Source organism: Pelophylax lessonae, assembly GCF_965119305.1.
Source record: "Pelophylax lessonae genome assembly, chromosome: 9".
Classification (NCBI taxonomy): Eukaryota; Metazoa; Chordata; class Amphibia; order Anura; family Ranidae; genus Pelophylax; species Pelophylax lessonae.
In genome coordinates this window covers 266,977,363-267,003,679 of record NC_138776.1, presented here as the reverse complement: position 1 = coordinate 267,003,679, position 26,317 = coordinate 266,977,363, and the positions used below count along the sequence as shown (strand labels likewise).

Here is a 26,317-nt window from a genome sequence, read left to right as displayed (position 1 = left end):
AGGTGTTTCAGAGAATTTGGCAGTACATCCAACTGGCCTCACAACCACAGACCACGTGTAAGCACACCGCCCAGGACCTCCACATCCAACATCTTCACCTCCAAGATGGTCTGAGACCAGCCACCCGGACAGCTGCTGCAACAATCGATTTGGCAGTACATCCAACTGGCCTCACAACCACAGACCACGTGTAACCACACCTGCCTAGGACCTCCACATCCAACATCTTCACCTCCAAGATGGTCTGAGACCGGCCACCCGGACAGCTGCTGCAACAATCGGTTTGCATAACCAAAGAATTTCTTCACTGTCAGAACCCGTCACAGGGAAGCTCATCTGCATGCTCATCATCCTCATCAGGGTCTCGACCTGACTACAGTTCGTCATCGTAACTGGCTTTTTCTCTTCATGGATGAATCCCGGTTTTCCCTGTAGAGGGCAGATGGCAGACAGTGTGTATGGCATTGTGTGGGTGAGCGGTTTGCTGATGTCAACGTTGTGGATGAAGTGACCCATGGTGGCGGTGGGGTTATGGTATGGGCAGGCGTACGTTGTGGATGGAGTGGCTCATGGTGGCGGTGGGGTTATGGTATGGGCAGGCGTACGTTGTGGATGGAGTGGCCCATGGTGGCGGTGGGGTTATGGTATGGGCAGGCGTACGTTGTGGATGGAGTGGCCCATGGTGGCGGTGGGGTCATGGTATGGGCAGGCGTACATTGTGGACGGAGTGGCTCATGGTGGCGGTGGGGTTATGGTATGGGCAGGCGTACGTTGTGGATGGAGTGGCCCATGGTGGCGCTGGGGTTATGGTATGGGCAGGCGTACGTTGTGGATGGAGTGGCCCATGGTGGCGGTGGGGTTATGGTATGGGCAGGCGTACGCTGTGGATGGAGTGGCCCATGGTGGCGGTGGGGTTATGGTACGGGCAGGCATACATTGTGGATGGAGTGGCCCATGGTGGCGGTGGGGTCATGGTATGGGCAGGCGTACGTTGTGGATGGAGTGGCCCATGGTGGAGGTGGGGTTATGGTATGGGCAGGCGTACGTTGTGGATGGAGTGGCCCATGGTGGCGGTGGGGTTATGGTATGGGCAGGCGTACGTTGTGGATGGAGTGGCCCATGGTGGCGGTGGGGTTATGGTATGGGCAGGCATAAGTTATGGACAAGGAACACAGGTGCATTTTATTGATGGCATTTTGAATGCACAGAGATACCGTGACGAGATCCTGAGGCCCATTAATGTACCATTCATCCATGACTATCACCTCATGTTGCAGCATGATAATGCACGGCCCCATGGCGCAAGGATCTGTACACAATTCCTGGAAGCAGAAAACATCCCAGTTCTTGCATGGCCAGCATACTCACCGGACATGTTATCCATTGAGCATGTTTGGGATGCTCTGGATCGGCGTTAACGACAGCGTGTTCCAGGTCCTCCAATATCCAGCAACTTCACACAGCCATGGAAGAGGAGCGGACCAACATTCCACAGGATCCAATCACCGACCTGACCAACTCTATGCCAAGGAGATGTGTTGCACTGCATGAGGAAAATGGTGGTCACACCAGATACTGACTGGTTTTCGGACCCCTGGACCCCCCAATACAGTAAAACTGCACATTTTAGAGTGGCCTTTTATTGTGGGCAGCCTAAGGCACACCTGTGCAATAATCATGCCGTCTAATCAGCATCTTGATATGTCACACCTGTGAGGTGGATGGATTATCTCGGCAAAAGTACAAATTGTGAAAAAATTCTGAGGGTTTCTAACTCCAGTATCTGAGCTACTCAGCTGGCAGAGCTTTGGATGTGGCCCAGCTGACTACCTTTCTGCTTGATCCCAACCTGCAACCACTTGTTACCAACCTTTAGCTTGTCCGTGACTACAATTCTGCTTGATCCCAACCTGCAACCTTTTGGCTTGTACTTTGACTACACTTCTGCTTGATCCCAACCTGCAACCACTTGTTACCAACCTTTGGCTTGTTCCTTGACTACGCTTCTGCTTGATCCCAACCTGCAACCACTTGTTACCGACCTTTGGTTTGTTCCTTGACTACGCTTCTGCTTAATACCAACCTGCAACCACTTGTTACCGACCTTTGGTTTGTTCCTTGACTACGCTTCTGCTTGATACCAACCTGCAACCACTTGTTACCGACCTTTGGCTTGTTCCTTGACTACGCTTCTGCTTGATACCAACCTGCAACCACTTGTTACCTACCTGTGGTTTGTTCCTTGACTACGCTTCTGCTTGATACCAACCTGCATCCACTTGTTACCGACCTTTGGTTTGTTCCTTGACTACGCTTCTGCTTGATACCAACCTGCATCCACTTGTTACCGACCTTTGGCTTGTTCCTTGACTATGCTTCTGCTTGATTCCAACCTGCAACCACTTGTTACTGACCTTTAGCTTGTTCCTTGACTATGCTTCTGCTTGATCCCAACCTGCAACCACTTGTTACTGACCTTTGGCTTGCTTACTGACCATGCTTCTGCTTGATCCCAACTTGCAACCTCTTGTTAGTGACCTTTGGCTTATTTACTGACTACACTTCTGCTTGATCCCAACTTGCAACCCCTTGTTACTGACCTTTGGCTTATTTACTGACTACACTTCCACTTGATCTCAACCTGTAACCACTTGTTACCAATCGTTGGCTTGTTCCTTAACTACGCTTCTGCTTAATCCCAACCTGCAACTACTTGTTACCGACCTTTGGCTTGTTCCTTGACTAGGCTTGAGCCTGAGCCTTGACCATGACACCTTCCTTTCCTGGTTTGCCAGGCTGCATGCCCAGATAAGGGTCTGGCATGAATTTGGTGGGGGATAAAAAGATATTTCAACTGTTATTAGGCTTGAGACATTCTGTACCTGGCAAATGTCAAAAGAGGGTGTTCCCTTATGCTAATGGTTCCAAGAATTAAGATGAACAGTTTTCCTTCTGAATGGGAATTGCTTATTTTATTGATTGTACTGTATTTTACATACAGTTGTTACACCTAATTAGAATGTACTTTATATCCATGCTAATTTACTAGCCTTATACATTTGTGCCCTTTCCTAATTCCTATTGTTCTCACACATGTGTTATAATAAAGCTTTGATTGCATATAACAAAGGAGTGGGGGTTCCTGGAGAAAGACTTGATCCGCATTGCTAGGACACCGCGTCCCTCAAAGGACTTCATTTAAAAACATTGTTTATATTAAGTTCCACAAATCTAATTTTCCTGTATGTGGCATATCTGATGTTCCGTAAGAATGGATTTCCGTGAAAAACATTTTCCGCACTCAGGGCAAGAATACGGCTTCTCACCCGTGTGAGACCTCAGATGCGTGTTTAGATGGCACTTCTGTGAAAAACATTTCCCGCACTCGGAACAGGAATACGGCTTCTCCCCCGTGTGAGACCTTTGATGTCTGGAGAGATGGTTGCTCTTTGAAAAAAACATACCGCACTCAGAGCAGGAATACAACTTCTCGCCCGTGTGCAACCTCTGATGTCTCGAAAAATTGGACTTATCCGAAAAACACTTCCAACACTCGGGGCAGGAATACGGCTTCTTCACCGCATGGGATCTTTGATGTATAACAAGTTCAGGTTTCCGTGTATAACATTTTCCGCACACGGAGCAGGAATACGGCTTCTCGCCCGTGTGCAATCTCTGATGTCTAGAAAGCTTGGACCTATCTGAAAAACATTTCCCGCACTCAGGGCAAGAATACGGCTTCTCCCCCGTATGGGATCTTTGATGAATAACAAGGTCTGATTTCTGTGAAAAACATTTCCCGCACTCGGAGCAGGAATGCGGCTTCTCACCCGTGTGCGATCTTTGATGTTTGGAAAGATTTGCCTTCTGTGAAAAACATTTCCCGCACTCAGGACAGGAAAATGGTTTCTCTCCCGTGTGAGACCTCTGATGTAAAACAAGTTTTGATTTCTGTGGAAAACATTTCCCGCACTCAGGGCAGGCATACGTTTTCTGGCCCGTGTGTGTTCTCTGATGTCTGGAAAGATGGGACTTCTGTGAAAAATGTTTCCCGCACTCAGGACAGGAATACCGCTTCTCCCCCGTGTGAGATCCGTAATGTATGATGAGTTCGGATTTTTGACGAAAACATTTCCCGCACTCAGAACAGAAATAAAACTCCTCACGCATGTGGAATCTCTGAAGGACTGTAAGACCTAGATCAGAGTGAAAACTTTCCCCACGTTCAGGACAGGAAACTATCTCCTCCTCTTGAATTCCAGCACCATCCCTCACAGTACGAGGTTGCTCAGAGTCAGAGGGATTCCATGGTCTATCCACATTGTGAAGTCCACCATCCATAGTTGAGCTCATTGTCTTTTCTCCTCCACAATTTCCTGTGATGTCCTCATCTTCCATTTTACAACCTGGAGATAAAGTGAGACGATCCTTTGAGGGTTTCTCCATGGCGTGTCCTGGAAAAATAAAAAAACATCGTCAATAGATCTGAGAGGGTTAGTTCACTTCCATCAAGATTCCATCTGGATCAGGTAGATATGAGTGAGCAGATGTTCTCTGTGGATGTCCCAACCAGCTGGGACTCTTCCCCTCTTCAGTCAAAGGGCCTTTGGTCCTCCTCCCAGATCACTTCTACATTTACACAGCCTTGTCAGAAGAGCAGGAACCAATGGGAACTGGGAGGTCCATGCTCTTTACACAACCACAAGCCTAGACACTGGGTCATGTGACCTCTGATAAACAAGAGGGTCAAAATTCAGACTTGAAGACCCTTTACCATAGAACAAGTGATCATAGGCCTAGGCTCCTGGTGATATGCTGCACTAGAGGGGGCTTGCAGCAGTGTTTTCTCCTGGAAAGTTAAGGGTTTCATTTTTCTGTTACTTCTTATTTTCATCCCAACAAGACTGGTAATAGAGTTTTATGGTAACATTTAGCTATAAGTCTACTGGAAGAAGAGGGACCAACCTAAGAAAGGCTCAATCTGTGTTCTCATATCTGTGCTACTGTAACTAGGAGTGACACACAACCTAATACTGCCAGCTGAACCCCAGGACGGGTATCAGTACAGGGAGGTGACTATTATCAACTTATTATTGGCTGATCTGATCTTATTTAGTTTCCACCCTACTCTGGACCAATCGGTGTGCAGTATCAAAGCAGAGATAATATATTACAACTCACCTGTGCTGATCTCTGTAGGAGTGTCCTCCTCTATGAATGTCCTCATCATTCCAGCCTCCTCCGTATATTGCTGATCATCCCTCACATACGTCTCTTCTTCGTCATCCTCAACTTTTACGATAATCAGATCTTCACCCTAAACCAACAGAATGGCAGAACAATTAAACTTTGTGTGTTTACGCTAATCTCCATTTTTTGGAGTCTATTGAGGGACACAGGAATTCAGAAACAGTTGGGTTATACTGCCCCCTATTGGTAAACATTGTATGCCATCCTTTTGTTTAACTCCTCCTCCACTCAATATGCCTTAGTTTTTGGAAAAATCAGTACCAAGGGCTAAAGCCAAAACAGAAAGGGGTGGGGATAAAGGCGTGCGCAGGGGGTGTGCCTGGGCACACCCTAATCACCCCGAGCGCCAGTGTATCATCCAATGTAAAGAAGTGTAAGCCTCAGGGAGACCAGCCTGGGGCCATGATTGTGAGTAGCAGGCATACTGAACACCCCCCTTCTCTCTCTCTCACCCTCCTTCTCTCTCACCCCACCCCCTCTCACTCTACCCCCTCTCTCTCCCCTCTTCTCTCTCACACCCCCTTCATCCCCCTCACTCTCTTCTCTCACCCTCACCCCCTCTCTCTTGGCCTTAACCCCCTTTCTTTCTCTCTTACTCCCCTTTCTCTCTCTCATCCCCCTTTTTCTCTTGCCCCTCTCTTCTTACTACCCCTCTCTTGCTCTCTCTTACACCCCCACCCCCCTTTCTCTCCCCTCCCCTCTCTATCTCTCACCCCCTCTCTCTCTTACTTCCCCCTCTCTCTTGCCCCTCTTCTCACCCCCCCCTCTCTTACATTCTCACCGCCCTCTCTATCTTTCTATCTCACCCCGTTTCTCACTACCCCTCTCTCTCACTTCCCTCTTTCGCTCCCTTTCACCCCCCGCCACCCTCTCTCTCTTTCTATCTCACCCCGTTTATCACTACCCTCTCTCTCTCTCTCCCCTCTCTCTCACTCACCCTCAGCCGCTTTTTCACTCACCCCCCCTATCTCTCACCCCCCCCTCTACCTCTCACTCCCCCCCCCTCACACTCCTCTCTTACACCCTCACCCCCTCTTTCTCTCACCCTCCCTCTGTATCTCTTACCCTTACCCCCTCTCTCTCACTCCCCCCCCCCTTTCTCTCCCCCCTCTTCTCACCCCTGTTGTGGAAATTTTGATAGACATTTCTTTAGTTAAATAGTCATAATGTCTCCCAGTGTCGGTTTTACCGATAATCGCTGTTCACAGTGATTATTGCTTTAACTGTCGTTGCAGGAAAGACTTGTTAGTGATAAGATGGCAGCCATTTCTGCTCATCTCTGCACATGGCTGTGTTTCTACATAAGCACTGCCCATTGTACTTTCTGTGATTGGTGGTTGTGAAGCCACTCCCTGTAACTCCCTTTTGTTCACTTGCCGTAAATAAACCAAGCCCTGCCCTGAGACTCACACAGAACACACAGAAGACACAGGAAGGCACAGACACACACACAGACACACGCACACACACACACACACAGACACACGCACACACGCACACGCACACACAGACACACGCACACACACACACACAGACACAAGCTCACACAGCAGCTCACACAGCCATCCATCCATGCAGACACACAGAAACTCTTACCCACAAACACTTGCTCTTACTCACACAGACACATGCATACACACACATACATATCCGGAGAGAGACCTGGCAGATGGCATCGAAATGACCCAGCGCGTCTGTTCCTTTCTTTGTCACCGAGCGCTTGGTAAACCGTTATACAAAAGAGCGGTGCATTTGTACTTTTCAGTACAAGCTATTAATGGAGCTTGGTGCGTAATAATCTTGAGCGCACTGAAGCGGGTTTCTATGCTCCAAGCCCTATTAATTTCCACAACACCCCCCTCCTGCTCTCTCTCTCTCTCTTACATCCTCACCCCCTCTCTCTCTATCTCACCCCCTGTTTCTCACTCCCTGCTCCCTATCACCCCCTTCTCTTTTTCACTCCACCCCTCTACCTCACACTCCTTTCTTACAATCTACCCCCCCCCCCCACCACCACCACCTCTCACTCCCCTCTTTCTTTCCTGTATTAGTTTACATTCATTTAAAAGAGTGTTTGTGTCTGTATGCGTGTGTGTATTATGGGTGCAAACCCTAATGCAATCAGCTACGCACACCTATGGGTGAAGACCTGTGTCCTTCAGTCGACTCCAAGAAATAGATTTTACAATAAGTACGAAAATCTTTCTTTTTTTTCTGGCTTTGTGAGCCACAGGAATTCAGATACAGTCAGGATGTCCAAGAGCAGTCCAAAAGAAAGGTGGGCATCAACCAATGACTGGCTCTCAAGGGACGGGCAACTGCCTGCAGCTCAGAACTACCTGAAGGACCAACGCCGGAATCTGATCCTGATGACCAAAAGCACCCTGAAAGACAAGGGAAGCTTCCAATGCCCAAAGGAAGGTCACAGATAGTCAACCTGATGCTCAGACCAGGGTGGAAGTGATTACCACCGGGGGGGGGGGGGATGACTTCAGACAAAACCTGAAGCAGCAAAAAGCAAGAACCTGCAAAAACAGGTGGAACACCTGAAAGGAAGAAATAGGCCAACAATATCCCTCCTCAGGAGGAATGTGTTGGAGCTGGAGAGATAGATAGAGTCCAAACTGGGGAGACCGCTCCAGGTGAGACAGGGATCAGGTGCCGGTCGGATCCGTAATCCAAAGCCACATAAAGCAAAAAAGGAATGACCGCACTTCCGATAAAGATCAAAAAATTGAATGTGTTTATTCCACATCAAACAATCGGCAAAATATAATACATACACTATGTATGTATTATATTTTGCCAATTGTTTGATGTGGAATAAACACATTCAATTTTTTGATCTTTATCGGAAGTGCGGTCATTCCTTTTTTGCTTTATTGGAGCTGGAGAGAGTCCAGAGAAGGACCTTAATTATGAAGAGCGTCTGCAATCGCTTGATTTATTCTCCCTGGAGAAGAGACGCCTGAGAGGGGATATGATAGCAATTTATAAATACCTCAATGGTGATCTCAGCATAGAAAAAAAAGTTATTCAGTCGAAAGGATTGCATGAGGACTCGGGGGCATACAATGCGATTAGAGGAGAAGTGTTTTAACCTCAGGCAACGTGGGGGGTTCTTTACTGTTAGGGCTACAAGATTGTGGCATTCTCTACCACAAGAGGTGGTTTCTGCGGGCAGTATGGTTGCTTTCAAAAGACTATTAGACTTACATCTCAAGGATCAGAACATTCAGGGGTATGTGAGATGATTACAGCCACACACACCTACACAGGTTGTACTGGATGGACTATTGTCTTTATTCAACCTCACCTACTATGTAACTATGTAATATGGCATAATGCACAAATCAGACTTAATTTTATCAGAACCGAAAAAACGACATCCAACCTCCTAGGACACCAGCAAAAAAACGAGACATGCTGGGTTTAGGAGTTGTATGGGACAGGCTTAAAACTTTATCAGTGTTCAAACCTCCTGCAGGGAGCAGTATAACCCAACTGTATGTGGATCCCTCTGTTCTTTAATGGGCAAAAAGAAAGCATTATGTAACATAGAAGTATTTATGATGTGAGATCACATAGAAAATATCATCTTGTAGAGTCCACACATCGTCTCCACATGTCAGAGTGTTCAATCACTTTATGTTCCCGACCCTCAACTCCACCCACCTGATGATGGTGAGGGATGGTGTGACCTTCCTGTGTGGAATCCCGGGAATACAGAGGACGGGGACATCTCTCTGGTGGGTTCTTGGTGTTAGATGACTCCTTGGTGTCCTTGTAGAGATCCTTGTGTCCTTCAGAAAGTTCCTTCATCACACCATACTCCTCATCCTCCTCTTTATACTCTTCTTTAACAACAATATAATCACCCCCGAGGTTTCCACTCTAAATATATAAATACAATTATTGTAACAAGCATGATTCCGTAGAGTTATAACTACCAATAACTGTTCCTCATCTACCTGATGATGGTGAGGGATGGTGTGTTCTTCCTGTGTGGAATCCCGGGAATACAGAGGACTGGGACATCTCTCTGGTGGGTTCCTGGTATTAGGTGGCTCCATGATATCCCTTTGTCCATCTGAAAACTCCTCCATGACTCCATACTCCTCATCCTCCTCTTTATACTCTTCTTTAACAACAATATTATAATTTTCGAGGTTTTCATCCTGAATATATAAAAAGATATTCATTGTAACAAACATGCTGTGTATAAATCATAGCTACCAATAATTGCCGATCACCTACCTGATCATGTTGTGCGTAGTTGTGATCTTCCTGTGTGGAATCCTGGGAATGCAGAGGACGGGGACATCTCTCTGGTGGTTTCCTGTTACTAGGTTGCTCCATCATATTGCCCTTGCAGAGATCCTTGTGTTCTTCAGAAAACTCTTTTATCACACCATACTCATCTTTTATCTCTTTTTTACAATCTACTTTAGAATCTCTCAGGTTTCCACGCTAAATATATAATAAAAATGACATCAATTGTAACAATGGAGATAATGTACAGATCGTAACACACACAATGATACAGTCACCATCCAGACACGTCCCTTGTCTATTACTGGATAATGTCCCAGAATTCCCAGCACAGCTCACCTCTCCTGTCAGCAGCTCCATCATCTTCTTGGTGACTTCTAGAATCTCCTGCATGTTGTGTCTCTCAGGTTTTAGGGAGTCACATGGAGGCACTGTGATGGTCATATGATCACCTGACTTCAGAAGAGGAAATCTCTGTATTGGAGAACCAATAGGAAAATCATGTTAGAATCCCAGAATCCTCCTCACCTCTCCGGTCAGGTCTGTGTTTTATTAATAGAGATAAGAGTGATGTCATGTGACCTCCCAGAATCCTCCTCACCTCTCCGGTCAGGTCTGTGTTTTATTAATAGAGATAAGTGTGATGTCATGTGACCTCCCAGAATCCTCCTCACCTCTCCGGTCAGGTCTGTGTTTATTAATAGAGATAAGAGTGATGTCATGTGACCTCCCAGAATCCTCCTCACCTCTCCGGTCAGCAGGTAGATGATCTCCAGGGTGAGGTTTAGTATCTTCTCAGTCATGTGACTCCGGTCCTCCTCCATCCTCATTAGTCATGTGTTCTGTACAGGTTTCCTGTAGACCAATAATTGATAAGAGAGAATGATCTGGATTGTACTGGTTGTACAATATTAGGATGGGGGTGTATGGGGATAATATAAGGGTTTCTATCATTGATGAACACACTTTTTAGCACCAAATATTAAATCCAAGGCCAAACCCCTGACATAGTCCCAATTATAGAAACCATGATGGCTTAAAGCCCAAATTCCAAATAGAAGTATTGTTTTTTTTTTTCAACCACGCCCCGGACGACGTCACGTATGACGAAACCGGTCGGGCTGTACATGATGTGACGCTACCACGCCCCCTTAGACGTCGGCTCTGTTTCCAAAAGCGGGACGACGCGGTTTTATTGTTCTGCTTGCTTTTAAAGAAAAAATTGTAAGTGCAATTTCGGATTAAACTTTTCTTGCTTACTTTTACTGGATTACGCTATGTGCTCTTTATTTCCTCATTATATACATGGTTCTTAATATCCCTGGAGTCAACTGCGAGAGTTTACATCAGATATACCTCTCTTCCCCTGACATCTGAAGGAATGATTATATTGCAGCTTTGCATCTAAGCGTTTGTGGCCTATCCATTAAGTTGGGGGCCTATGCTTCTGGTGTATTCCTCACGGGTGTATTCCTGCTCCACCACCTTCTTGGGATATAAGCCTTCTACCTATCATCGCCCATTCTGGGACTTGTGCTCTATTGATTCCTATATATTCCTTGAATGGACTTTTTTGCACACAGATGCACGATTTTTGTCATGTATACGTCACTATTTGTTTAATTTAATATTTTTTGTGCATTATTTTTTACTGTTTGATGTTAGCGCTACACAATTTATTGAGAGTATTGGTTTTTGGTTTCTATAGACCAAGTGTATTAGCTGCTTTCTACTGCTAGCTGCATGCTGCATGATGGACATCGGGTTTAGGTAAGTAATAGAGACGCATTAAGGTAAAAAAAAAACCTTTTACCTGGCAGCGAAAAGGTTAAGCATTATTAAAATTGCTACTCCCTGCCCAAAATACATTTTTTTTTGTTTCAATAGTTTTCATTGAGTTTCACGGAGAAGAAAATACAAATCAGACACAATAATTAAGCTTCTCGGTCACAATACGTTCATAACACAAATGCTGATGAACAGACTTAACAAGAATCACAGGAATTATAATGCTGCGAAGAACAGTTAGAGCAAAATGTAAGGCTTCTAAAAGTAAAGTATCAAGGGAATGAGTTCCTTAGGGTAAGAGACCTGGTCCCCCCCGAGACACTCCGAAAGGGAACAAGCTGTGTCTATGGGAGAACAGGATAGGTTTGATTCCGTCCAGAAAAGACAAAACCGATACTTGGGAGCCATAATCCATAAGAAAGGTCCACGTTCCTGCTGTTAGAGCCTTAGGGTCTAAAAACAACCTGTTATATCAGCCAATATTGGGGGCTCCGGGGAGAACAGGAAAGGTTCGATTCCGTCCAGAGAAGACAAAAGCGATCCTTAGGAGCCATAATCCATAAGAAAGGTCCACATTCCTGCTGTTAGAGCCTTATGCTTCGTACACACGCAACGATTATTGGCCGACCGGTCGTCCGACTTTTGTCCAGAGTGGTGTTTTGTTGGTTGAAATGTGCCTAGACTGCACACGATTTTTCTCGGCCAACAAAAACCTACTTCAGAAGTGATGTCATGTGTTGGTTTACTTTCTTTGTGTTTTTTCTTCTCTGAGCATGCCCAGACTTGCTTATCAGATTTTTGTCTGCCGAAATTTGTACTGACTGACGGAAAATCGGCCGTTGTGTTGTTGGCCAACAAAAATGTTATAGCCTGCACACCAGATTTTTTTCGGCCGAAAAGTCGGAGTCGGTTGTCGGAAGCATCATACTAACAAGCCGAAAAACGGCCGATCGGACGTTGGCCGAAAATTCCCGGCCAATAATCGATGCGTGTGTACGGGGCATTAGGGTCTGAAGACAACCTGTTATATCAGCCAATATTAGGGGCTCTGGGGAGAACAGGATAGGTTTGATTCCGTCCAGAGAAGACAAAAAACCGATCCTTGGGAGCCATAATCCATAAGAAAGGTCCACGTTCCTGCTGTTAGAGCCTTAGGGTCTGAAAACAACCTGTTGTTTCAGCCAATATTGGGGGCTCCGGGGAGAACAGGATAGGTTTGATTCCGTCCAGAGAAGACAAAAAAACGATCCTTGGGAGCCATAATCCATAAGAAAGGTCCACGTTCCTGCTGTTAGAGCCTTAGGGTCTGAAAACAACCTGTTATTTCAGCCAATATTAGGGGCTCCGGGGAGAACAGGATAGGTTTGATTCCGTCCAGAGAAGACAAAAAAACGATCCTTGGGAGCCATAATCCATAAGAAAGGTCCACGTTCCTGCCTCTTAGAGCCTTAGGGTCTGAAAACAACCTGTTATTTCAGCCAATATTGGGGGCTCCGGGGAGAACAGGATAGGTTCGATTCCGTCCAGAGAAGACAAAACCAATTCTTGGGACCCATAATCCATAAGAAAGGTCCACATTCCTGCTGTTAGAGCCTTAGGGTCTGAAAACAACCTGTTATATCAGCCAATATTGAAATAAACTGCAAGCGAAATCATTTCCTTGACAACTTCAGAGGCTGAAGGAGAAGACGAAAGGGTAGGAAGAGAGAAGATAGAAAGTATAGAAAGGAAGAGAAAGGGGTAGGGTATGAGAGAGGTAGACAGTAATTTGTTCCCAGGGACCGGATCCACCAATCCAAGAAGATGCAAATATAACATAGCCGATTGGGTTTCTGAGCTAAAGGGTCACATTTGGATAGGGTGCCCACGGTTCCCAAACCTTTTCAAATTTATCTCTAGCGTCTTCCAAAATACTGTATATTTTTTCTTGTGTCATGATCCAAGATATCTTCCGCTTAGCTGCTCGGAAAGAAACAGAGGGTTGTTTCCATTGTTTAGCTATTGTGATTTTTTGCCCCGAGGAAGGCAAAAAAGATAAGAGATTGAGCGTGCCTGGGAACCCGAGGGATGCAATGGTTCAAGAGGGCAAGTTCAGGTGATTGTCTGAGCGAGACATCCGACACTTTACGGATGACCTGGAAAATGTGATACCAAAATCTCCGGATTTTGGGGCACTCCCAAAATATGTGTATCAGGGATCCCGTTAGGTCACATACCCGAAAACAGAGTGGGGAGGAGGAGGGAAAAAAAATAGTTGCTAATCGGCGAGGTACCATATACCATGTTATTAGTACTTTGACGTTGGGCTCCATGAGTGCAACATTGTGAATCCCTCGAAAGGATCTCTCTGCACATTTGTGCCAATCTACAAGGGCCCACTCTGTATTCAGGTCTTGTTCCCATTTGACCATATAGAAGGCAAAATACATTTTTAAACCAATTTTTTTGCTTTGGAACATGTCTGCTAGGGCAATGGCCATCCACCCATGCTGACTGTTTGGCAATCATTTGGCTATTAGCCCAGAAAATGGCCAGAACAGAATTTTTAGAATTCGGCTCCCAATTAATGTCAATGGGATTCGGATTCGGCACCTAAACTTCGGTAATGTTCTCCAAACTCGCCTGGAACTTGGAACTGAACACAGGTAGGTTCTGCTCCTCAATAGTGATGAAATACGGAGAGCGATGTGAACATTTCGGTCAGTACATCATACTGAAGAGAGGGACATTTAAAGGACAAAGCGGGACAGGGTCAATTTTTGTTCCAAAAATGGCCAACCATGAGAGCTATGATAAAATAATATCTTATTACCTCCTCTGCTGCCAGTTCCAGCAATGTCTTCTCTGTAATTCCTCGAATATGGAATTTCCGGCGTGTACCCGACAACATTTCCTGTCTCTACCTGACATCACTTCCTGTCCCCCATAGAGACTTCCTGTCTGGGTAGTGAGTTCACCACCTTGTGGGGCTCAAAGGAACTGTAGCCCAGAGAAACGTCTCGTAGGTCGTGAACACAGCCTTGTGGTTTGTGTGTATGTACTGTAAATCCTTATACACTATATTACCAAAAGTATTGGACCGCCTGCCTTTACACGGACATGAACTCTGATGGCATCCCAGTCTTAGTCCGTAGGGTTCAACTCTTCTGGGGTTGAGGTCTGAACTCTGTGCAGGCCAGTCATGTTCCTCCTCCGCTCATCCATGTCTTTATGGACCTTGCTTTGTTTGTCTGAGCAAGACACCCGACATGAACTTTGATGGCATCTCAGTCTTAGTCCGTAGGGTTCAACTGTTATGGAAAGGCTGTCCACAAGGTTTAGGAGTGCGTCTATGGGAATGTTTGACCATTCTTCCAAAAGCGCATTTGTGAGGTCAGGCACTGACATTGAACGAGAAGGCGTGGCTCGCAGTCTAATTCATCCCTAAGGTGTTCTATCAAGTTGAGGTTCAGGTCAGTCAAGTTCCTCAACCCCAAACTCGCTCATCCACGTCTTTATGGACCTTGCTTTGTGCACTGGTCCAAATCATTTGGTGGAGGGGGGATTATGGCGTGGGGTTGCTTTTCAGGGGTTGGGCTTGGCCCCTGAGTTCCAGTGAAAGGAACTCTTAAGGAGTGAGTATACCAAGACATGTTGGACAATTTCATGCTCCCAACTTTGTGGGAACAGTTTGGGGATGGCCCCTTCCTGTTCCAACATGACTTTGCACCCAAACTCGCTCATTCCCACTATATTGACAAAAGTATTGGGCCACCCCTCCAAATGATTTAGTGGAGGGGGGATTTTGGTGTGGGGTTGTTCTTAAGGGGTTGGGCTTGGCCTCTTAGTTCCAGTGAAGGGAACTCTTAAGGCTTCAGCATAACAAGACATTTTTGACAATTTCATGCTCCCAACTTTGTGGGAGGAGTTTGGGGATGGCCCCTTCCTGTTTCCAACATGACTGGGGGCTAGTGCAAAAAGCAAGGTCCATTAAGACACGGTGAGCGAGTTTGGGGTGGAAAAACTTGACTGGCCTGCACAGAGTCCTGACTTTAACCCAGTCAAGTTCCTCCACCCCAAACTCGGGAGCATGGAATTGTCGAAAATGTCTTGATATGCTGACTCCTTAAGAGTTCCCTTCAGTGGAACTAAGGAGCCAAGCCCAACCTGACCTCCTCCTGACAGAACACCTTTGGAATAAAATACAATGGAGACTATGAGCCAGGCCTTCTCATCCAACATCAGTGCCTGACCTCACAAATGTGCTTCTGGAAGAATGGTCAAACATTCCCATAGACACACTCCTAAACCTTGTGGACAGCCTTCCCAGAAGAGTTGAAGCTGTTATGGCTGTAAAGGGTGGGCCAACTCAATAGTGAACCCTACGGACTAAGACTGGGATGCCATTAAAGTTCATGTGCGTGTAAAGGCAGGCGTCCCAATACTTTTGGTAATATAGTGTATATAGGGACATTTTCACTCCCACCAAGGGGGATAAAAATATATTATACAAACAATAATGCCTGCAGTCTTCTAACTCTAATCCATACCCCTTCAACAACAATATGTCCACTTCATTGTGTCATATCAATTGAAAACTACTTAAGTTCAGTATATTCCACCATGTAAAGTCCATAAAACAATCCCTGGTCTCTTTTTCACTCCTCAAGATAACTGAAAGTGCTCCCCACATGTGACTGTGCTCCTCCAATCAGAAAGGTCCTCACCCTCTGTAGTATCTCCCCATTACTGAAAGGTAACTCAGTTTTATTGGTATCATAGATAAGGGTCTGATATAGACGTAAATGGGGTGACCATCACATAGAAGTAAAAAGTGGGCATGGGGGCTCACCCATATTTCATACTAGGCCCGTCAGGTCTGGTATGAACTTTTAGGGGACCCCTTAAAAAAACTGCATGAGGTCCTCCTTAAATTCTTTAGAGACCCTTATGGTTGGCATGATTTTTAAGGGGAAATCCCATGCCCTTACGGTTGGCATGATTTTTAAGGGGAAATCCCATGCCCTTACGGTTGGCATGACTTTTAAGGGGAAACCCCATGCAAAAAAAATTTGAGGTCCCACCAAAATCTATACCAGACCCTTATCTGAGAATGTAGCCTGGCTGGCCAGGAATGAGGGAGAATGAGTGTGTACGTCCTTCTTAAATCATACCAGGTTACATGCCCTCAACATGGGAGGGGGGTAGGGGGGCCTTGCCATGATGCACCCCCATGGCAAAGAACATTGTCCCCATAGTGATGAGAACAAGGGCCCATTCCCTGCAACACTGGCCTGGCAGCTGTGGGGGTTTGCGGGTGGGGGGGTTTATCAGACTCTAAAAGCCTCCTTTACCAAAATGGGGGCGCCCAGAAACCCCTCCCCTTCCATGTGAATGAGTAAGGATTACATAGTGCAGACAAGTCTTTTATAAAATAAAAACCCCAAAGATATAAAAATCCACATCAAACCTCACACCTTCTGATGATCCTAATGCTTTAATGGCCACTCACCGAATGACAGCTCCTCGAAGCTGTCATCAACAGTGTAAGGGAAGCGGCAGGGATATTCGTGAAATCATTGCCCAAAATTGGCCATGTGGCCGTATTAATGCGATGATGTCACCCACATCCCCACCACTTTAATACATGGCCAGGATTCTGAACCATGTAAGGGCAAGGTGGCGGGAACGTTTGGAAAGGAGGCAGCGGGAGCAGGCATCCGCTGCTTCCTTGGCAATCATCGACAACCAGAAGCCATCATGTTTATCCATTCCAAAATGCCATAAATGTTCGGGCTGAACACTCAGCTCATCCCTATTCTCATGCTCAAAAAACTTCAAACTGGCCCATTCTGCTTGGCAGGTTTCTGGCTTTTGTGTATTGAGTTGTATTATTATTGTAGCGCTCATCCCCGCAAGGGCCACTAAGTTTGTCCCAGGTTCTTCTCCCAAATTGGTGCAATGGCAGCCAGACACACAAGAACAGTCACTCCTCTGGCTCAATAAACAGTCTAATTAACTTGGATAGGGCATAAGGAGCTGTGGGATACAGATACTCCATGCACCCCTAAGCAGTAGATTGAGGATGATCTTCCCCAGGCCATGACTGGTCACAAGGCACACTGGGGATATGTCCTGTAGTCCGGGGCCGCCGGGTCGGATGTCCTAACAGCCCACCAGCCTCGTCTTCTTGCACATCTTCGCTGCACACCTCCCACTTCCAGCTCTGACTCCCAGCCACACAGAGTGCTGGACCCGGGCTCTCCCTAGCTGTATGCTGAGGCAGAGAACAGGAGGGGCTCTGTATGTAGACACTGTCCACATATGGGGTATGCCCCATGGCCCTGTACATATGTTATCTCCCTTTTCCCCATTTCCAAGTTTGTGTAGATTTTGTACAGGTATTTTTGTAGGGCGGCTGCCTGGAGCCAGTGAGGACATGGCTCAGTTTGGCGGGGGGTGACTGTAGCACCCTTCTAGGTCGGGGTTAGTGAGAAAGTATAGTTTTGAGTTCTGTCTGCTTACCAGAGGGGCTCCAGGTAAATCTATATTGTTCTCTGCCTACCAGAGAGCAGGATCTGTTAGTGAGGACATGGCTCAGTTGCAGCTCACCTCCCGCTATGCAGCCATGCTTGTGTCTCCTTTTCTGGCTCTCTACCCCGGCAGGGGGCAGGAGTAACTGAAGATCTGCACAAAGAGCAGGATTCTTTTCATATTAACAAGCTTGTTAATATGATCCAGATCAAAGGCTCACATTGAATTACAGTGCCCCTTTACAGTATGGAGGACCAACTCCATGAATATCCCATCACCAACCGCCCCCATGAACGCCTGCAGTCTGCAGAGCCCAGAACAACCCACGGCAATCAAAAGCTGCTCAACTGATTACAGGAGAGCCACAAGAACTAAATTTACCTAACCTGACTAGCAGCCTACCTAAGAGGGTGCTACCTTATTTTGTCCCATGCAGGGCAAAGTTGAATTGTCTCTGTAAAGGGCTTTACCAGACCCCCTTATTCTAATCATACCTGTACTCCCTCACAACTTCCTCCTCCTCCACAGCTGAGGAAAATACCCAGCACCTCTGGTTACAGTGTAGCAGCAAACAGTTGTTGGAAACCGGAAATGGAATTTGGACGCGAACTTCAGGAAAACAAACCTTTTTATTGGCTAACGAAAATGACTTAGCCCGGCTCATGCCCGTTGGCCAAGTGACTTAATAAGCGTGTACATCCCATATATAAAACAGCAGTTACGTCACAGATATATATTTCCCTAACTAGCTTGGCAAGCAATATATATCCCTGTCACGATCCGGGGTCAGGCTCGAAGACCAATGGCTATAGCAGCGGAAGCTCACACAGGAACCAGCAGGATAAGAACACAGGCAGGTCACCCAGGCAGATGACGCAGGCTCACCTGAGGTGCAGAATCTAAGTACTAATCGGTCTTCACCAGCACTCCTGATGGTGGAGATGGATTTTGCTGCATGTTAGCACCATGTCGCGGTCCTCAGGATCGCCCCAACAGGAAGTGAGCAAGCCAGGGTCCAGTAGCAGATAGGGATCAAGCAGAAGCGTAGTCAAGGAGTAGCCAAAGGTCAGTAATGAGTAGTTGCAGGTTTGGATTAAGCAGAAGCGTAGTCAAGGAACAAGCCAAAGGTCGGAAACAAGACTTTGCAGGTCTAAAACATGCTAAACATTTCTAATTATCCACCATTTCTGAAGGCGTTCCAGCTGATGCCACAACAGGAGGGAATGCGACCTGCTTTTCATATAACAGTTATTATTCCATGTCCTTAAGCTCCAGTCTGGGAGTGTCAAATCGAACCAGGAACCCTGTCTCTATCTTAGCAGACTTTTAGGAAGCTACAAGCAGTACTAAAATCTACCGACAGCATTTGATAGATACAGGCCGAACTCTCACTAAGATCTGCATTGAGAACCACCAGACTGGTTCTGAGAGGGCATCAAGAAAGGTGCTCAAAGTTCGTTGAATGCTTTGAAAATATCTACTCTTTACTCTTACCAACACATCACCAGGAAAGTGGTGGTAAACTGGCCTACCAAGGAGACTGTTTGCTACAAAGTGAGATCCGGAATTCCTTCTATGTATCTCCTGCTAGCTAAGGTTGAAGAATGCCACATACAGTATAAACACACACCGCACAAGGCCGTGTTCACACAATTCTCGGGGCTGCAGTTCCTCTGAGCTTCACAAGGTGGGGATTTCACTTCCACCCAGACAGGAAGTCTCTATGGAAGTCAAGAAGTGATGTCAGGAACAGACAGAAAGTGATGTCAAGTATAAATAGGACGTCTCGGGTAAGAGGTGAGTTGGAAGAAGGTAGAGAGGAGACATTGCTGGAACTGGCAGTAGAGGAGGTAATAAGATCTTATTTTCTATTTAAACCCAGTAGCCCCCCCCCCCGTCATGTTCCGTCCTCTTCCTCTATAGTCACCGTGACGTCTTTTATCTCCAGCATATGATGATACACACATATATAGTGTGGAAACCTAGATTAACTCCTTCAGGGGCAGAACACTTTCACACTTCTGGGGCCGGAGGGAGAGCTCCGATCAGGGGAGATGAATTAGTGAATGGTGTTTGAGTTATGTGTGTTGCGGTGGTGGGTTCATCTTCCACCTTCCAGGCACAGAGCAGCCAGTAATTGTCCAACGTTGCCGATGTGTCCTCCTCCTCTAATCCAGCCCGGCCCAGTAAAATGGTCATGAGGCGTCACCTTGGGTTTTATCTGTATGTGAAACAACATGAAGTCCTACCACAGGTCTCGGTGAGAGCAGAACATGGTGGAAGAAACTCGGCAGCAATAACAGTCTAAATATTGGAGCTCAGAGGCACAGAGCAGCCAATAATTGTCCACCGTTGCTGATGTGTTCTCCTCCTCTAATTCAGCCGGGCCCAGTAAAATTGGTGATGAGGCGTCACCTTGGGTTTTATCTGTATTTGAAATAACATGAAGTCCTACCACAGGTCTCGGTGAGAGGAGAACATGGTGGAAGGAACTCAATAGCAATAACAGTCTAAGTATTGGAGCTATGGCCCTCAGGTATGGTTTAGTAGAAATTGTCCAGAGGAAGGACAGCAAATAGAACAGGCCTAAACTAGGGAAGTTGTGGAAGGTGTTTTCCAGTAATGAAAAGAGTGTAGCATCTGAGATACAGCAGTGACAATATTGACCAGGCTGTATTTGTCTACAGATGTTTCCTGCCCCAAACTTTTGCAGCCCTAACAAAACTTTCTCCTGGTGGACTTGCTTGGCTTCTACTACATCCCATGCAGTAACTCTCACTTGAGCCAGACTGTCTCGTCTTAACCCCTTGTATCCCTATCCTAACATTGTACAATAAATATAGTCCAGATAATTATCTGCTATCAATCCACAGAGAAACCGGCAAAGATCAAATGACCACATCAATGAGGATGGAGGATGACCAGAGTCACATGACTGAAAGGATACTAAACTTCACCCTGGAGATCATCTACCTGCTGACCGGAGAGGTGAGGAGGATTCTGGGAGGTCACATGACATCACTCTTATCTCTATTAATAAAACACAGACCTGACCGGAGAGGTGAGGAGGATTCTGGGAGGTCACATGACATCACTCTTATCTCTATTAATAAAACATAGACCTGACCGGAGAGGTGAGGAGGATTCTGGGATTCTAACATGATATTCCTATTGGTTCTCCAATACAGAGATTTCCTCTTCTGAAGTCTTCTGGTGATCATATGACCATCACAGTACTTCCATGTGACTCCCTAAAACCTGAGAGACACAACATGGAGAAGATTCTAGAGGTCACCAAGAAGATGATGGAGCTGCTGACAGGAGAGGTGAGCGGTGCTGGGAATTCTGGGACATTATCCAGTAACAGACAAGGGATGTGTCTGGATGGTGACTGTATCATTGTGTGTGTCAGGTTCCTATAAGGTGTCAGGATGTCACTGTCTATTTCTCCATGGAGGAGTGGGAGTATTTAGAAGGACACAAGGATCTCTACAAGGACGTCATGATGGAGAATCAGCCGCCCCTCACATCACCGGGTAAGAGGAGACTTTATTGTAAAGGAGAGAGCAGTACGGAGGATCCACCTAGATCCCCCATCATCTGATAAACACATAGAAACAATGTATTCAGTCAGTGTGTGTGTTTCCTACAGATGGATCCAGTAATGGGAACCCACCAGAGAGATGTCCCCGTCCTCTGTATTCCCGGGATTCCACACTGGAAGATCACACCATCCCCCACCATCATCAGGTAGATGATTCATAATTACTGTATTGGTAGATGTGATTTGTACGCAAACATCTTTATTATAATAAATATTTTATTATATATTTAGAGTGAAAACCTCAGAGATTATAAAATTGTTGTTAAAGAAGAGTATAAGAGAGAGGATGAGGAGTATGGTGTGATGAAGGAACTTTCTGAAGGATATAAGGATCTCTATAAGGATATGATGGAACAACCAAATAACAGAAACCCACCAGAGAGATGTCCCCGTCCTCTGTATTCCCGGGATTCCACACAGGAAGGTCACACCATCCCTCACCATCATCAGGTGGGTTGAGTTGAGGGTCGGGAACATAAAGTGATTGAACACTCTGACATGTGGAGACGATGTGTGGACTCTACAAGATGATATTTTCTATGTGATCTCACATCATAAATACTTCTATGTTACAGATGTTATTTTCTGCCATTCTGTTGGTTTAGGGTGAAGATCTGATGAAGATGAAAGTTGAGGGTGAAGTAGAAGAGACGTATGTGAGGGATGATCAGCAATATACGGAGGAGGCTGGAATGACGAGGACATTCATAGTGGAGGACACTCCTACAGAGATCAGCACAGGTGACCCGTAATATATTCTTCTCTTATCTCTGCACTGTTACTGCACTCTGATTGGTCCAGAGTAGGGTGGGAGCTGAGTGATATCAGCCAATAATAGGTTGATAATGGTCCCCTCCCTGTACTGATACTCATCATGGGATTCAGCTGGCAGTATTAGGTTGTGTGTCACTCCTAGTTACAGTAGCACAGATATGAGAACACAGATTGAGTCTTTCTTAGGTTGGTCCTTCTTCTTCCAGCAGACTTATAGCTAAATGTTACCATAAAACTCTATTACCAGTCTTGTTGCATTGAAAAGTAAGGAGTAACAGAGACTGCAACACTTAAACTTCTAGTGTAAAAGAACTGCTGCAAGCTCCCTCCAGTGCTTCGTATCACCAGAAGCCTAGGCCTATGGTCACTTGTTCTATGGTAAAGGGTCTACAAGTCTGAACTTTGACCCTCTTGTTTATCAGAGATCACATGACCCAGTGCCTAGGCTTGTGGTTGTGTAAAGAGCATGGACCTCCCAGTCCCCATTGGTTACTGCTCTTCTGACAAGGCTGTGTAAATGTAGAAGTGATCTGGGAGGAGGACCAAAGCCCCTTTGACTGAAGAGGGGGGAGAGTCCCAGCTGGTTGGGACATCCACAGAGAACATCTGCTCACTCATATCTACCTGATCCAGATGGAATCTTGATGGAAGTGAACTAACCCTCTCAGATCTATTGATGATGTTTTTATATTTTTCCAGGACACGCCATGGAGAAACCCTCAAAGGATCGTCTCACTTTATCTCCAGGTTGTAAAATGGAAGATGAGGACATCACAGGAGATTGTGAAGGAGAAAAGACAATGAGCTCCACTATGGATGGTGGACTTCCCAGTGTGGATGGACCATGGAATCCCTCTGACTCTGTGGAACCTTGTATGGTGGGGGATGTTGCCAGAATTCAGGGGGAGGAGAGATTTTCTTGTCCCGAATGTGGAGAAAGTTTTTGTTCTGAATTAAGTCTTTCTGTACATCGGAGATCTTACACGGGTGTGAAGCTTCATTCCTGTACTGAGTGTTGTAAATGTTTTTTACGGAAATCAGAACTGGTCAGGCATCAACTATCTCACACAAATGTGAAGCCGTATTCCTGTCCTGAGTGCGGGAAAGGTTTTTCAGATAAGTACGGTCTTTCCAGACATCAGAGGATTCACACAGGCGAGAAGATATATTCCTGCCCGGAGTGCGGGAAATGTTTTTCACGGAAGTCCTATCTTTCTGAACATAAGAGGTGTCACACAGGTGAGAAGCCGTATTCCTGCTCTGAGTGCAGTAAATGCTTTTCACAGAAGGCGCATCTTAACACACATCAGAGATCCCACACGGGTGAGAAGCCGTTTTCCTGTCCAGAGTGCGGGAAATGTTTTTCAGACAAGTCCAGTTTTCACAGGCATCGGAGGTCTCACACGGGGGAGAAGCCACATTCCTGCTCTGAGTGCGGTAAACGTTTTTCACAGAAGTACAATCTTTCTGAGCATCAAAGATCTCACAGAGGGGAGAAGTTGGACTTCTGCCATGACTGTAGTAAATGTTTTTCAAGCAAGGCCCAACTCTCCATTCATCAGAAATCCCACAGAACCCATAAGGAATATTAGTGTCCTGAGCAGTGTTAATTTTGGCAGCAAATTTCAATTTAGTTTTAGTCTTAGGACTAAAATGGCATTTTAGTTTTAGTCCCATTTTAGTCTTCTGCAAGTGTTTTAGTTTTAGTCGTATTTAGTCGACTAAAACTCCAGTATATTTTAGTCGACTAAAACGCCCTACATTTTAGTCGACTAAAACTCATTTTAGTCATCTATAATCAAATGGGTGTAGTTCAATTGTAATTTGTAATGCATTATTTAAGCATTTCTCTACAATTTCCAAACTCCTTATATACTACTGCTGGTCCTGGAGTGAAAAATCTAATATGTTATTATTTATGCTTTGAGCATGCACCAGTGTTAATTTTTGGCAGCAAATTTCGATTTAGTTTTAGTTATAGTCTTTTGACTAAAATGCCATTTTAGTTTTAGTCGTATTTTAGTCTTGAGACTAAAATGCCATTTTAGTTTTAGTCGTATTTTAGTCACCTGAATTGTGTTAGTCGACGAAAACGTTTTAGTCGGTTTTAGTCGACGAAATTAACACTGGTCCTGAGTGCGGGAAATTTAATCTATATGGATCATATTTTGCCGTACATCAGAGATCTCACACTGGGAAGAAGCACACCTTGATATACACCTCAGAAAACACGTGGCTGAGCGCCCTTCTGATCTACATAGTGTAAGAGACATTCAATGTAGGAGATGGACAGTCTGTCACTGGTGGTCTTTTCCTATCGTCCCATTGTTAATTGTTAATGAACTCACACATTGTTTCTGTCCAGATGGCTAGATATTAGTTCAGGTTAATTCTATTTTTCTATACAATTTCATCTGCATATGATAATGTAATCAGGCAACCCCTTACCTGATGGGGTAATCTGATCAGGAGGGGGATGTCCATGCTGTATATAAATTCTATGTGACTGTTCAATAAAGAAGAAGGTTTCAGTACAAGATAAGTTTTCGGCTAGCTTTTATGGGGGGCGGCTGGAATAACTAATATCTATGTTCAAGACTGAAGGAACCCGTATACTGGCGGAAGTCCACAAGCACAGTGTGGGTCGCCGTTCAGCTACAGGTTGTTTTTCAGGGGTTGGGCTTGGCCCCTTAGTTCCAGTGAAGGGAACTCTTAAGGTGTCAGCATACCAAGACATTTTGGACAATTTCATACTCCCAACTTGTGGGGACAGTTTGGGGATGGCCCCTTCCTGTTCTAACATGACTGCTCACCAGTACACAAAGCAAGGTCCATAAAGACATGGATGAGTGAGTTTGGAGTGGAGGAACTTGACTGGCCTGCACAGAGTCCTGACCTTAACCCAGTCAAGTTCCTCCACCCCAAACTCGTGAGCATGGAATTGTCCAAAATGTCTTGGTATGCTGACTCCTTTAGAGTTCCCTTTACTGGAACTAAAGGGCCAAGCCCAACCCCTGAATAACAACCCCACACCATAATCCCCCCTCCACCAAATGATTTGGAGCAGTGCACAAAGCAAGGTCCATAAAGACATGGATGAGTGAGTTTAGAGTGGAGGAACTTGATTGGCCTGCACAGAGTCCTGTCCATACCAGGCCCTTCAAGCCCTCGGTCAGTGTGCGGGGAGGAGAGACGATAAATTGCATCTCGTTGTGTACATGTGATCGCCTGTGATTGGACACAGCCGATCACATGCGTAAAGAGCTGCCCTGGGCGACCGATCGCGACTAAACTGAGCCGACCTCATATGATATTATGACGGCTACAGCGCAGTCGTCCAGTTCTGGGAGACCGCCATATGACGGCTTCCCGTTATTGCGCCCGCCGGTGGGCGCATGGCGCGCTCTGTGTTCACAGTGTTCTCCGGATACTGCTGAACACAAATTGAGGTAAACAGCCAATCAGCGGCTCTTTACCATGTGATTAGTGGTGTCTGATCACGATGTCAACAGAAGCCGGTTACCGACTCTGTTCTCCTTCTCACAATGTCAGCATGTGGAGGAGAGGAGGAAAGAGTCGATAATTGGCTTCTGCAAAAGTATTGCCAATCTGTGCCTACCACTGTCTCCTCATCAATGCCACCTATCATTGGTGCCTACCAGTGGCCATCAATGCCACCTACCAGTGGTGCCTACCAGTGGCCATCAATGTCACCTATCAGTGGTGCCTACCAATGGCCATCAATGTCACCTATCAGTGGTGCCTACCAGTGGCCATCAATGCCACCTACCAGTGGTGCCTACCAATGGCCATCAATGTCACCTATCAGTGGTGCCTACCAGTGGCCATCAATGCCACCTACCAGTGGTGCCTACCAGTGGCCATCAATGCTACCTCCCAGTGGTGCCTACCATTGGCCATCAATGTCACCTATCAGTGGTGCCTACCAGTGGCCATCAATGCCACCTACCAGTGGCAGTCAATGTCACCTACCAGGGGTGCCCACCAGTGCCCATCAGTGTCACCTACCAGTGCCCATTAGTGCCACCTATCAGTGCAGCATCATCAGTGAAGCCTATCAGTGGCCATCAGTGTTGCCTATCAGTGCCCACCAGT

General features: G+C 46.0%; 2 protein-coding genes across 2 annotated transcripts in view; both read left to right on the top strand.

The window, feature by feature from the left end:
• The window catches only part of LOC309564449 (uncharacterized protein), a gene marked incomplete at both ends in the record, with an annotated part of 28,123 nt that extends 4,381 nt beyond the window's left edge, over nt 1-23,742 (top strand). Inside the window, 3 exons of the mRNA XM_082269079.1 lie at nt 18,031-18,151; nt 22,120-22,168; nt 22,901-23,742. Coding sequence (XP_082125205.1) covers nt 18,031-18,151; nt 22,120-22,168; nt 22,901-23,742 — 1,012 coding nt within the window. The remainder of the gene's footprint in view (nt 1-18,030; nt 18,152-22,119; nt 22,169-22,900) is intronic.
• Nucleotides 1-26,317, top strand: part of LOC309562954 (uncharacterized protein) — a 109,017-nt gene that overhangs the window by 76,319 nt on the left and 6,381 nt on the right. The gene's annotated exons all lie outside the window — the stretch shown is intronic.